This window comes from Hydra vulgaris, chromosome 14 (assembly GCF_038396675.1).
Source record: "Hydra vulgaris chromosome 14, alternate assembly HydraT2T_AEP".
NCBI classification, from domain to species: Eukaryota; Metazoa; Cnidaria; class Hydrozoa; order Anthoathecata; family Hydridae; genus Hydra; species Hydra vulgaris.
This window is the reverse complement of record NC_088933.1, coordinates 39,963,943-39,977,500: the sequence shown is the minus strand read 5'-3', so window position 1 is coordinate 39,977,500 and position 13,558 is coordinate 39,963,943. Positions and strand designations below refer to the sequence as shown.

At 27.2% G+C, this 13,558-nt stretch overlaps 1 protein-coding gene across 2 annotated transcripts in view; it reads right to left on the bottom strand.

The window, feature by feature from the left end:
• The window catches only part of LOC100211475 (2-aminoadipate transaminase), an 81,395-nt gene that overhangs the window by 28,094 nt on the left and 39,743 nt on the right, over positions 1 to 13,558 (bottom strand). For both annotated transcript variants that reach the window (XM_065818488.1, XM_065818489.1), the window contains exons 4-5: positions 4,316 to 4,474; positions 4,001 to 4,124 (exon numbers count right to left, since the gene is read on the bottom strand). In XM_065818488.1, coding sequence (XP_065674560.1) covers positions 4,001 to 4,124; positions 4,316 to 4,474 — 283 coding nt within the window. The remainder of the gene's footprint in view (positions 1 to 4,000; positions 4,125 to 4,315; positions 4,475 to 13,558) is intronic.

Genomic DNA, 13,558 nt, shown 5'->3' with positions numbered 1-13,558 from the left:
ATATTTACACCATTTCCATAACTCTGACCTCTTATGTTTTCCACTGACAAATTATTTTTTTCCAGAGTCAATAATCACATTTGTTAATTCATGGGTTCTATGGTGTACAAAAAATAATGTAAAACACAACTTAGGGACATTTAAAAAAATTATATATGGAAAATTATACAAATATAGTATTAAATATTTTATTTTATATTATAATTTCATATCTATATTATAGAGGATTAATGTTATACAGCTGAACATTAGATGCAAAATTCAAGAAGCATATATTCATAATTAAAATTATATAGAGCTTATATTACGAAGTAATTTTTGTTGACTTTTAAAGAAGCATTAATGTTTGTTTAGAAATTAATTTCTATTAAATAACTTTGTTTAATGGGTCATGAAGTTCATATGCAGTAATATGATAAGTTCAAAGGCAGTAATATGATAAGTTCTTTACTGTCAGTGATTGGTTAACAGAAACTTATTTTATCTATGTATGAAGTGACATGATTTGTTAATTAAAACATTTTTAAAATTAAACATGTGATTAAACACTAAATAAAATTTTAAAATTTAAAAAAAAGTTTTTTGAGATATTTATACCAATTGCATTTATATTATTGTATTTATTTATACTATTTTTATTTATATTATTAGCTTTTTATTAGTTTATACTTTTTATTCTTACAAACTCTTTCATTATTTTGCTCTCATTGTCAAAAATAAATAAATAGATATTTAATCAAGTTTTAGTGCCTTTGCACTACAAGTGTTTGAATACAACAAAGAATACAAAAAAAGAATACAACAAGTCTTTCATTACATCAATACAGTCCACATCCAACTAAGACGTTGTGTTCCACAGAGCATTATTGTATCATCACAAGGTTAAAGTAACACGGTAAGCCTTGAGAAGCGTGATTATTTATTTTTATTATTTTTATGACTTCAAGTGCAAAAATGGCTCCCAACAGTCTTGGATTGGAATTAAGAAAGAAAATTATTAGCGATTACGTAAGTGGAATGTCACAAAAAAGTATTTGTGATAAATATCGCGTGAAAAAATGGGCCGTATCAAGACTATGTTCCAAATATTGTTCTACGGGGAAGTTGGCAGCAGATAAAAAAGGTGGAAGACCGCGTTCCACCACTTCTAGAGAGGATTCTATGATCGCCAGATCCGTCAAGTAGGATCCCTGGATATCATCAGTCGAGATACAAAAGCAATTAGAGCTGCCTGTATCGGACCGAACAATCAGACGACGTGCTGTTCAAGCCGGATTGTTTTCTCGACGCCCTGCAAAGAAACCGCTGATTTCACTAAAAAATCAGAAGAAAAGACTCCTGTTTGCTACATCTCATATTGACTGGAATGTGCAGAAATGGCGAACTCTCCTGTTCAGTGATGAATCGAAGCTCAACATAATTGGGAGCGATGGCATTTGCCGTGTACATCGACCGGCCGGAAAACGCCTTGATTTACGTTACTGCCATAAGACCGTGAAGCATGGTGGAGACAATGTAATGGTCTGGGGGTGTTTTTCTGCTAACAGTCTAGATCCAATACATTGAAACGATGGAATAATGGACTGTTTCATGTATAAAAATATCCTGAAAGATGTTATGTTACCTCATGCTGAATGGAATATGGCAATAAAATGGGTTTTTCAGCAAGACAGCGATACGAAACACACTGCAAAAGTAGTTAAGTAATGGTTTCAAGAAAACCACCTATCGGTGATGGATTGGCCGCCTCAATCTCCAGATCTCAACCCTATCGAGAACCTGTGGGAGATAATAAGGATCAACTGTTTGAACAAATCCAAAAGGCCTGGGCAGCGATTCCACAAAGTTTCATTGATCACCTGATCGAATCTATGCCTCGAAGATGCAAGGCTGCGATCGACAACAAAGGATTCGCCACAAAATATTGATAGCGAATTACAGCTTGGTCAACATTTTGTCGAGTTGCACTTGTTTTGTCCAGAACGAAATCGACTTTTTTTAATACTTTTGATTAATTTATTAATTTTCATTTACAAATAATGATCTTTGTGATGAATAAAACTTGAAGAACTTTGTCTCTAAACAGTTACATAGTTATTTCTCTAAATTGAAAAAATGCAGCACTTTTATATAAAGAAACTAAATTAGCATTATTTGGTTGCACTCGTTTTGTCCGATACTGCATATGTATATATATATATTTATATATATATATATATATATATATATATATATATATATATATATATATATATATATATATATATATATATATATATATATATGTATGTATATATATTTATAAATAAATATGTATATATGTTTAAATAATAATGTATATATATTTAAATATATATATATATATGCATATATGTACATATATATATATACAAATATATATACATATATATATATATATATATATATATATATATATATATATATATATATATATATATATATATATATATGTATATATATATATTAGTAGAAATCACTTAACAAAAATTTTTTTTAATTTTACACTGTGTTTGATCAACAAAGATTTATCGGAAATCCTGATTTCTGATGAATCTTTGTTGATGAAACACAGTGTGAAATGAAAAAAAAATTTTGTAATGTGATCCTAGGTAAAAAAACCATGCTTTCCACATGCTTTCTGCCAGGCCTGAGATTCAGGTATAATTTGGCATAACATACTTGTACCCATCAGTTACACTTATAAGCAATTTTAAAAATAGGGATAGAGCAGTTATCTAGGGATATTTTAAATGTTTAGAAAAATCTCCAGCTTCATACTAAATTAACTTTAACTGAAATTCATCAACTTTAACTGAAATTCATTAATCAAATGAGCATGAGTAAATGTTTTTTTCTATGGGATAACATTTACACCTTTAAAAACTCTGGTTTGATTGGATTGTTTTAAATAGGAGTAATTTCAGAAGCTTACTTACATCATATTGCATTTAATGCAATTTAACAAGCATTAACCATTAAAGTAGCACCTATAATCTTTGAATGATATATTGATGACAGTCATGCGCGCTTTTCTTACTTTGATAAAGAAGAACTTTTTGTGACACAAACTTTTTAAAAGTGTCAATTAAAGACAGAGTTCACTTCTGTTATCTTTTGCCCAGTAAAGTAAATTCGACAAGGTATTAGGATATAAGACAGGTTGACCAGTAGCAGGATGATCATGATGATCCTATTGTAGTTTTCATTACGTTATTAGCAACTTATTTAGGCGCTGGTAAATAAATATTTAACTTGCCTTTTAATTCAGCTTTAATTTTGTATTTACATTTCAAAAATAAAAATTTTTCTCTTCAAAAGAAGCTATTTTTTTATTAAAAGCAATATTTTCCATTGAAAAATAAAAATTAATTTTATAATCAATGTTTTTAATTGTCTTTAATAATACTTTAAAAAGACTCATAAAAAAGGAAAACTATATTTTCCATTGAAAGAAAAAATTTTTAAGTTGAGTTTTTAATTGTCTTTAAAAACACAAAATTTAAAATACTTTAAAAAAACTCAGAAAAATTAGATGTTTATAATTGGCCAGTTTGAAATTGAAAAATTATAAAATTATTTATGTTTAGGTTAACTATTAAATGGTGCGGAACACATCAACAGTAGATGACGCCCTGTGGCAGTTTTGCTGATTAATTGTCCATATTGTCAAGCAATATCTTGAACATGGCATTTGCTATCAGCTCTGTGGCATTTGCTATCAGCTTGGGGAGATTATTCCATTTAGAGACAATACAATTAGTAAAAGGATGTCTAGGCTTATTATTTCTTATTATTTCCCGTCTTAGTTTTGATGGAGTTTGATTAGCACAAAATGGAATAATTATCTGTGGTTTGATTTGTAGTTGTATATTACTGATGTTATGTGATATTTTATATTGCTTTTATATTGTGTAAATCATAAAATTAATAAAAAATCATAAAAATAAATAATACAGTATTAAAAATTAAAAAAACATACATTTTGTCAAACTTGATTAATCTATTAGCAATACTATCTCCATATTGAAAAAAATTATATACATCATCAGTAACTACCAGAACATTATATTTTCTTGCTAATTCAACAATTTTCATGCAACGAACTAAAAAACAAATTGTATATTAAAATCTTAAGCCATTCAAGTAAATATTTAAAAAACAAAATTTTAAAAAATACAAAAACTTCATTTGCTCATCATGTCCAAGAGAGCAAAAACTATTTATAGAAGTAAACATTTGTAAGATAAACAGTAAATTATTGTAAATAAAACATATTTTATAAAAATTTACCAACCTTCAGAATAAGATGTTCCTTTTGGATTATGGCAAACACTGAGTAAATAAATCATAGCTGAAAATGGTTTTTTTTCTGAAATTTTTCGCTTGGTACTTTGATAATTTAATAAAGAGGCTTCGAGTTTCTCTATGCAAATACCGTCATTATCACTTACAACTAAAAAAGAATTATATATATATATAACATATATATATATATAACATATATATATATATATATAACATATATATATATATATATATATATATATATATATATATATATATATATATATATATATATATATATATATATATATATATATATATATGTATATATATATATATATATACATATATATATATATATATACATATATAATATATATATATGTTTATATATACAGGCTTCGGCAGGAACAGCAGGCTATTGCCCATGCCAGCCTCCACACTTCTGCAAATCAGTTTACACAGGCGAAATAAAGCCTGTGCAAAATATAAACTTTTGGTACAAATAAAGTTAAATATTTTTATGCTTTTATTTAGTTATTCTTTTAACAATTTCTCAAATGATATAATTTTGTAAAACTGTTTGTTGTAGTAGTTAAAAAACGAACTATTTTATTCAAGATATGCTAAAAAAAATTGTTAAAAAATAATTTTTGATGTTTTTAATTTTTTTAATTTTCTGATGTAAAAAATAAAAATCGAACAAGTTATTTTAAATAGCTATAACTGTTCTGTATTATTCTGTGTTATAAAAGATAAATAATTAGTAAGTTAAAAAGCAGGCAAAATATGCATGTGTTGCAAAAGAATTTAACATAATAGTCCGGGTTTTCAGTATTCTTTGGAAATTTGTAAACTTATACAATAAGAACTGTTAGATAAAAAAGACAATTTCTTTTTTGTATAATCATACATTTTGCTTAAATGGTTGATAAACTAGTTTATCATACTTTAAAGTTGTTTGAAGTTGTGCATATTTCCCTGTATTGTTCCCACGTTAAATTCCTGGTTTTATTTGAAAAAGACGGCAGTTTATTTATTATGCTAATATTGCGAAAGTGATACGAGTGAAAGTGAAGAAACTGTGTTCGATTTTGAAATTGAAGATATTTTGGGCTAATTTATTTAAAATGAATATTTATAAATAATTTATAAATATATATATATATTCCTTTTGTATGATAAAAATAATACTATATGATTTCTTCATATTTTATTTTCGTTTTTATACTTGCGCTATATTTAATACATTTAAATATATTTTACAGAAATAAACCTGATATATAAAATAATACTGCATTTAATACCCTTCTATTGATTCTTTTCATAAAAAAATGAAAAAAAGATTTATTTTTTTTTTCAATTCATTTGCTTTTTTTTATACACGTCTATATTATATAAGAATATATTTAAGAAGTATATATACTTCTTTTAGTATAATTAAAAATTAGATTACCTCAAATTTTAACTTCAAATCACATCAACATAATATATAATTTCTCTTAACTTCCGAAAAGAACATAAAATCAATTAAGAGTTCATAAATGATAGTAAATTAACGAAAATGATAACAATAATTAAAATTTTAGTCTAAATCAGTTGAAAAGCAAATGTAAAAAATAGAACTTTCCAAGGTTTTTAAGGCTTATATAAAAAAAGATTTCAATATAATTGTCACTATATCTTTATAGCTTAGAGATATCACAGTTAAATTTTTAAAATCTTTATTAAAAACTTAATTTACAAAGCACAAGTAAAATGAATCAACTAAAGAAGCGTAACAAAAAATGTTACATTTTATTCCATTATTTTGATAAGACAATATATTTTCATGGTGGTTTAAACTATATAAAAGATATTGTTCTTCAGCAGTGGATGAAAGCAAATGCTCTTTTTAAACCTCCAGTGGTTATTGGAAAGAAAACTTTAATGGAGAAAATTGAATTTTCCTGGAACAAGATCAAAGATATAGCACATGGAAAAGCTTCTAAGACACACGTGTCTTCTTGGGAATCAAAAGTGGATCAATTGCTAGATATAACATGTTGCGAATGTGAAACTATGTTATGTAACGAGTTCTGTTTGAAAAATTATTCTTGCGTTGATCAAGTACATATTAAGTGTACTTGTGTGAAAGAGAAAAAAATTTCCAATGTTGAACTTCCATGGCTGAATGCCCAAAGGAAAAAAAAGGATCTATTTCAAAATACCAGATGGGTTTCAATGACATTAAAGAGACCGCCAGACAGATTTCGCGAGAAAAGAAAAAAATGAAGATGAAATCTGGAGTAGAGAAAAAATTAGAAATGGAAAAAAAAATAAAGTAGAAAATGACGACGTTGTTGAATGTTTAATTGAGGATAATTCAGATTTAAAAAAAGAAAGGATTTCAGAAGATCCACTTCAAAACAAGATTTGGAAAAAAAACTATATGTCAATTAGTCATACTGCAGAAGTCTCAATAAGATATGATTTTTCACCAGCAGTAACATCAGCTATTGTTACATCCTTTCTTCTAGACCTTATTGAAGCTAAGTATTTGACTCCTGATGTCTTATTTAGCTGTTGATCCTATGAAAGTAAGAAGAGGTTTGCTGTCAAATCTGGAACAATTAGTAGGGAGAAAATTATCCTGGTCTATTTGTATGCTCCATTGTAGTGAATTACCATTGAGACACATAATTGTTGAACTGGATGGCCCAACTAATTCAAAGGATGGTTTTACTGACCCTATTAGAAAAGCTTTATCTAAAGTCCATAGCATAAAAAGACTTGAAACGTTTGAACCTATAGAAAAGCTGGAACCTTTAATTGAAATTCCTGAAAAAGTTCTCAAAACAATGTCAACACATGCAGCTCTCTATTATAAGTTGGTACAATGTTTGTCCACTGGCAAGATGGACATAAATTTTTCTAAAGCAAAGTGTGGAAATATTTGCCACAGCAGATGGCTTACCACAGCAGAAGCTTTCATTTTCCTCTATATGAGTGATCATACTTTTACTGGTGACGTTCTTCGAAAGTTTCATTTAATCGTTAAATGGGTAGCTCAAGTATATTACTACATGTGGTATGAAATCAAAGTAAAACACAGTATTGTAGATGGCCCAGGTCAATTAGTAACACTGTTGTGACTGCTGAAAAAACAAGATAATGAAGTTCAAAATATTGCCACACAGTACATTCAAAATGGAGCCTGTTTTGTCCATTCGGAATCACTTATTTTAACACTTTTGTCAAGCTCAGATGAAGAATCGAGGAAGTTTGCCATTAAAACAATTAAAGATATAAGGAAAACCTCGCAGTTCGGAGACGAAGCTGTAAGGTCACGAAAAAAGGTTTTTCTCAATACAGAAGCTTTGTCTATCAAAGAGCTAATAGATTTGGAGAAGGAAAAAATATCAGGGTTTACATGCCAAATCTCTACATACAATCTTGACTTTCCGTTTGTGGTTTCGAAAAAGAGACGGGTTTGTGAGAGCACGAATGAATAACAGAAAAAATTTGCCTAAGCTAAAATCAAAAAAAATTAAAGTAACCTTTTTTAACAAAATTGTAAACAAAAACATTTTTATGACTATATTATAACTTAACATGTTGTTAAGTTAAATGATGCTGTTAAGCTGAACTATAAAGACGTCATTCAAACAAATAAAGTCTGAAAATTTCTAATAAAAAAATTTCAATGAAAGTCCTAATTATTTAAAAAATTTATCATTTATTATATTTTAACTTTTTTTTTCAATCTTATAAGGCCCTTTTCCTCAGAAAAATTTATTTTTTTTAGAAAAAAAAATTATTCACGTTTTACAACATATGGTAATATATATTAAAAAAATTTAAATAGTTTCATATTACAAAAATTTAAAATTTTTGACCCTCCTTGCATTTATGCATAAATAAACAATTTTACCTTTTCGAAAACTGCAATCCCGCCTTGGTAAAAATAATTTGCCTAGGTGGGAATTGTGTCTACAAACTCACATGCTCTTGTGGCACTATAAATATTGACAAACAAACAAGAATTTGATTTTGAACATCAAAAGAACTATTTAAAAGGTAAATAAGATGCATCTGGGGCAACCAAACATGGTAGAGAATGTAATGGTATGTTTGATCGGTCGCACTCAAAAATTCTGGCAATAAAATTAGAGTATGATGAACGTAAAGTTAAAGAATCACTTGAAATTAACTATGCTTAAACATACCAGGAAATAAAACACACTCCTATACTATCTCAACCGTGACAATGGCGTTAAAATTTCTACAAACAGTTGAAGACCTATGTTAGAAAAAATTATCAAAAAAAAAATTAACTAATATTTTGTAATAATTTTATGTTTACGTTTTTATGTAATCATTTATGGCTTCTTTATAATGTGTTCTTTGACGTTTTTATGTAATATTTGTAGCAGTTTTTTTGTGTAATATTTATAACTGTTTTATATCGTTAACTACTTGATCAGAAAAGTAATTAGATAAGATTTTAAGAAAAAGTCTTGTTTCTTCTAAAATACCAATTTTGAAACATGCATAGTCTCACAACTGGGTCTTAAGAAAACTTTTATTCATATATATATTGATGATGGTTTCATAATCTGGCCAAAACAATTGGATATCATTAAGTTTATAAATTCTTAAACTGAAATAGATAATTCAATCAGTTTTACAACAGACCAGGGCAAGAAAATTATAAAAGATGGTAACACTTACAATGTGATTAATTTTTTAGATTAATTTTTCTATTCTTAGAATTAATTTTTCTATTGTTCTTGAAAATAGCAATAAAATAAAAACAGACAATAAAGAATAATATAAAGAAACAAATACTCACTTAAATAAGACAATAAAGAATAATTATAAAGAAACAAATACTCACTTAAACTATAAAAGTCATCATCCTTATCACATAAAAAAGAGCATCCCTTTTAGTCTAGGGTCTAGCTAATCCTGGTCTAGCTAAAAGAATAATTCAGGGTTCCCACTATTAAAACTGGGGCTAAAATTAAGGATTTTAAGGAGATTTAAGGAGATATTTTCCTAATATTTAAGGAGATTCATTCGCGAATGACAATTTTTTGAAGGTAAAAGTAAGGAGAATTAAGGAGAAAACAATTATATTAAAAACAGAATCTTTCTTTTTTCCATAAATTTTAAATAGAGATAGATAAACTATTATAAATGAATATATATATATATATATATATATATATATATATATATGTGTGTGTGTGTATATATATATATATATATATATATTATATATCATCGTGGTCAACATATAATTTCTTTTTTTTTTCCAACAAGTTTCTTTTTTTTAACATATAGCTTCTCTAGTAACTCTTGTTTTTTGCAAGTGGCTCTTTTTAATGCATTAGATTATGATATATCAGCTTTAATGTCATCTAAATGGAAAAGGAATCATTAAATAATGACATTAAATTTTTTGATATAAACTAAAAAAACATTAATATTCAAGGCATAAACCTAAGGCTATTCTTTTTTCAGCACAGAATCCAGTTTCATCAGATGACTTCTTTAAATTCTCAATTATAGATAATGTCTGTCAATTTTAAGTATTGACAATTTCAATATCTTCCATAACTTTTCCTTTTGCTTCCATTTTCAATGTTTTTTCTATAGACAGGGCTTTTGAACATTGTTCATCAAAATACTTCTTTCTTTGTTTGCAGTAATCTAATTAATCTTTTGTTATTTCAACTTCATGAGCCATGAACCCATGAAATGTGAGGTAATCTTGGATTGAACATAAAGAGATTATAGTGTCTGGGACATATTGTCATCTTTCAGACTTATGTTGCTGTTAAAACCACGTTCAACTTGAGCTTGTCCATGCGATAAATGAGGACAATTTGAAAATGTGCTGTAGATTTGCATACATCTTTAAATCAGTGTATTCCCACAAAAAGTAGCCCAACCAATTCATATCTTTATCAAAAGTCAAAAATACTTTTGTTATCAACGACCACACTTTTACAGAACCTGGAATATTCTTTCTTAGCTAAATCACCAACAGAAGCTCTAATTTTCTTGAAAGTAACAAGCTTCATCAACAGTTTGTCAAAAAAATAATCACACTTTTCTGTGATATTCAACCATAAACGATGGAGAAATACACACCAGACAGCAAGCAACCAGTGAAGACAAAGGGCTTTTCCCAATAATATGAGTTCACATTGAGACACCAAAATTACATATTTCCTTTTTGAACTTGTCCATTTGAACATCAGTAATCTTTGTCTTTCTCTTGAGTTGCTACAGATAATCCTTCAATGAAAAACTAATATTAATCTTGCTGGTTGAAAGCCAGTTTGTGTAATTAAACAAATCTATTTTTAACAAAGATGTTGTAGTTTTGTCATTTAAAAGAAACATCTAACCGAATGAACTTCGCATAAAAGTTGCGTAATAGTTCTTCAAGAGTCACCACCAGAAAAGGAGCCATAGGTTTATCAGTTTGAAAAGAAACTGGAAGAAAAAAAAAATGCAAGATAGAAAATAACATTTTGTGATTTTTTCTCAAAATTTTAAAAATAATATGAAAAGAATATCTCAGAATATTTCTATAATTTTCTAATAAAACAAAATATATTACATAAAAAGCAATAAAATTGCATCTAAATCAAATATCACCTACCAAGGAATGTATTTAGACTGCCACTAATTTCTTCAAAAAACTTCAACTTTAAAGGAACTAAAACTTTATTTTTTTGAGTACTTAGATGTTAAAAGTTGGTATTTTGCCCTGATTTACCAAGTCCAGGTTGCTTACTCTTTGGTAAAGACTTCCAGTAGTCAACAAGACTACTTTTGACCAAACCTCTATTGCTTTCTTGGCAACACTTTGATTTTTAGCCCGTCGAGTGCCACAAAATATGTAAGGAAAATATGTTGCCTCAGCTATTCTTTCATAATCACTTGCTCTTGATGGACTTTGGTACATTGAAGACATTTAGTACATTGAAGACATTAACTTCTTTAAGTTCCAATCTGTAGCTTTATAAGGATCCATTGATAGTATGTAAACCACAGGCAATATCAATGAGTGTATTTAATTCATTGTTATGACATTCTTTGTTGAGCATTTCCAAAAACAGTTTATTTACATTAGAGATATCCATAGAAACCTGAAGCATTTTTTCAGCATTCAAACCAGTCATGCGGGATTTAAACATATTTAGAATATCTGGGGCTGCAGCTTTTCCCATGAACTCTGAACTATAATATCTTGTACAAACAGTATTCCTCTCTTCATTCCAATAGCGCACATGTAAGTCCATTTGACCTTTCTTTACAACTTTATTGTAAGACTTATCAAAAAGACATACAAAGTTATCCTGCAGGGTAAGATCTTTTATCAGAATTTTTTTTAAATAAGGGGCAAGACCATGAGTTACAATATAGCCAGATTTTGTTCGACCACATAAAAAGTCGCTGGCAATTTTGCTATCTGGAAACATCAAAGCAAATTGTTTAGACTTATTCTCACTTGATCTAAAAGAGTATTTGCTTTGAACAATATTTAAATACCAAATTAATTCTGCTTTCAAAACTGCTTCCTTCTGAAGCATATCTGAAATGATACATTCCTTTGATAGGCTTTTGTGGTACTGATTGCAAAGTTTCTTTGAACACAACAACATAACCCTCTTTAGGCAATCGCTTTACATCATATTATTTCATACAATTACACATTTGAATATATGATTTTTTTGAACTTATTAGGAATATTAAACACTTTATTCAAGATCTAGGTGTGTAGCAAAGTGTAAAATTATAGTATAGAAATTTCCTAGAGTTACCAATATGGTTTTTTAAAATTCTTAATAAGTTTTGCACTCCGTAAGTGTGGTTTAACCATAAAAAATATTTTTCTCTGCTGAAACAGATTTTTTGCACAATTTGATAAATCAAGTTTTTCCATCAATACATTTACACATCTAAGGTACTTAAGTGATTATTTAATATTTAACTTTATTTAATTAAAGTTATAGTTAAAAAATCGAATTTGCACGATTCAAATTTTAAAAAAGCACGAAAAATTTTTGATTATTGCAAAATAATTTATATTGGGCATTGGTAAAATCCGGAATGCAGAGATGCAGAAACTTTCAATGGGTAAAATGGGTAAAAGAGCCTTTATACCCATGCCTGCTAATGAGAACAACTTAAAACAAACTTTGCATCTTGCAAGGCTGGTATATTTATCTTTCTGAAATCAAGAAGTGTAACTATCATTATTTAACGAAATATTCCGGAAACTTTTATATTTAGGCATCTAAAGGTAATTAGTGAAAAAAATATAACAATCTTTTTAATATGAAGTTTGTTTAACATCTTGCTAATGGTTTTTTTCCTAAAGTATATATATTTAGCTGTAATTAAGTATATATATACATGTATGTATATATATATATATATATATATATATATATATATATATATATATATATATATATATATATATATATATATATATATACATATATATATATATATATATATATATATATATATATATATATATATATATATATATATATATATATATATATATACATGTATGTATATATATACATGTATGTATATATATACATGTATGTATATATATATATATATATATAGCTTTAATAAAAAAAGAGGGTCAATAAATACTTATCCCTTATAGAACGGTGTTCACTTGTTAAGAAAACAAAATAAAATTTTTTAAAGAAAGTGAAAGTTAAATACAAAAAGCCAAAAAAATACATTAAAAAACTTACTCTAATACTCAGAGGGTTGATATATAATATATGTGTGTGTGTATATACACACACACATATATATATATATATATATATATATATATATATATATATATATATATATATATATATATATATATAAATATATGTATAGAACCCTTATATGTTGTCCGAAAGTTTTTTCCATATTTTGTTGACAAAAAATAAAATTAAAATGCAAGACCGGAATTTTTTTTTTTATTAATGATAGACTGCCTGCCCCAACCAAACCCTCAGTCGATGAAGCAGCACTCCCTTGCGGCTCAGGCTATTTGTCAGTCGATGTAACAGCACTCCCTTGCGAGTCAGGCTATAAGATAGTCAATGTAGCAACACTCCGCGCATGATTTACAGTAAAAAAATAAAAACAAAAACGTTTTATTAAAAAAAATAAAAATAAAAACATTTTATTAAAAAAAATAAAAATAAAAACATTGTTTATATTGTTA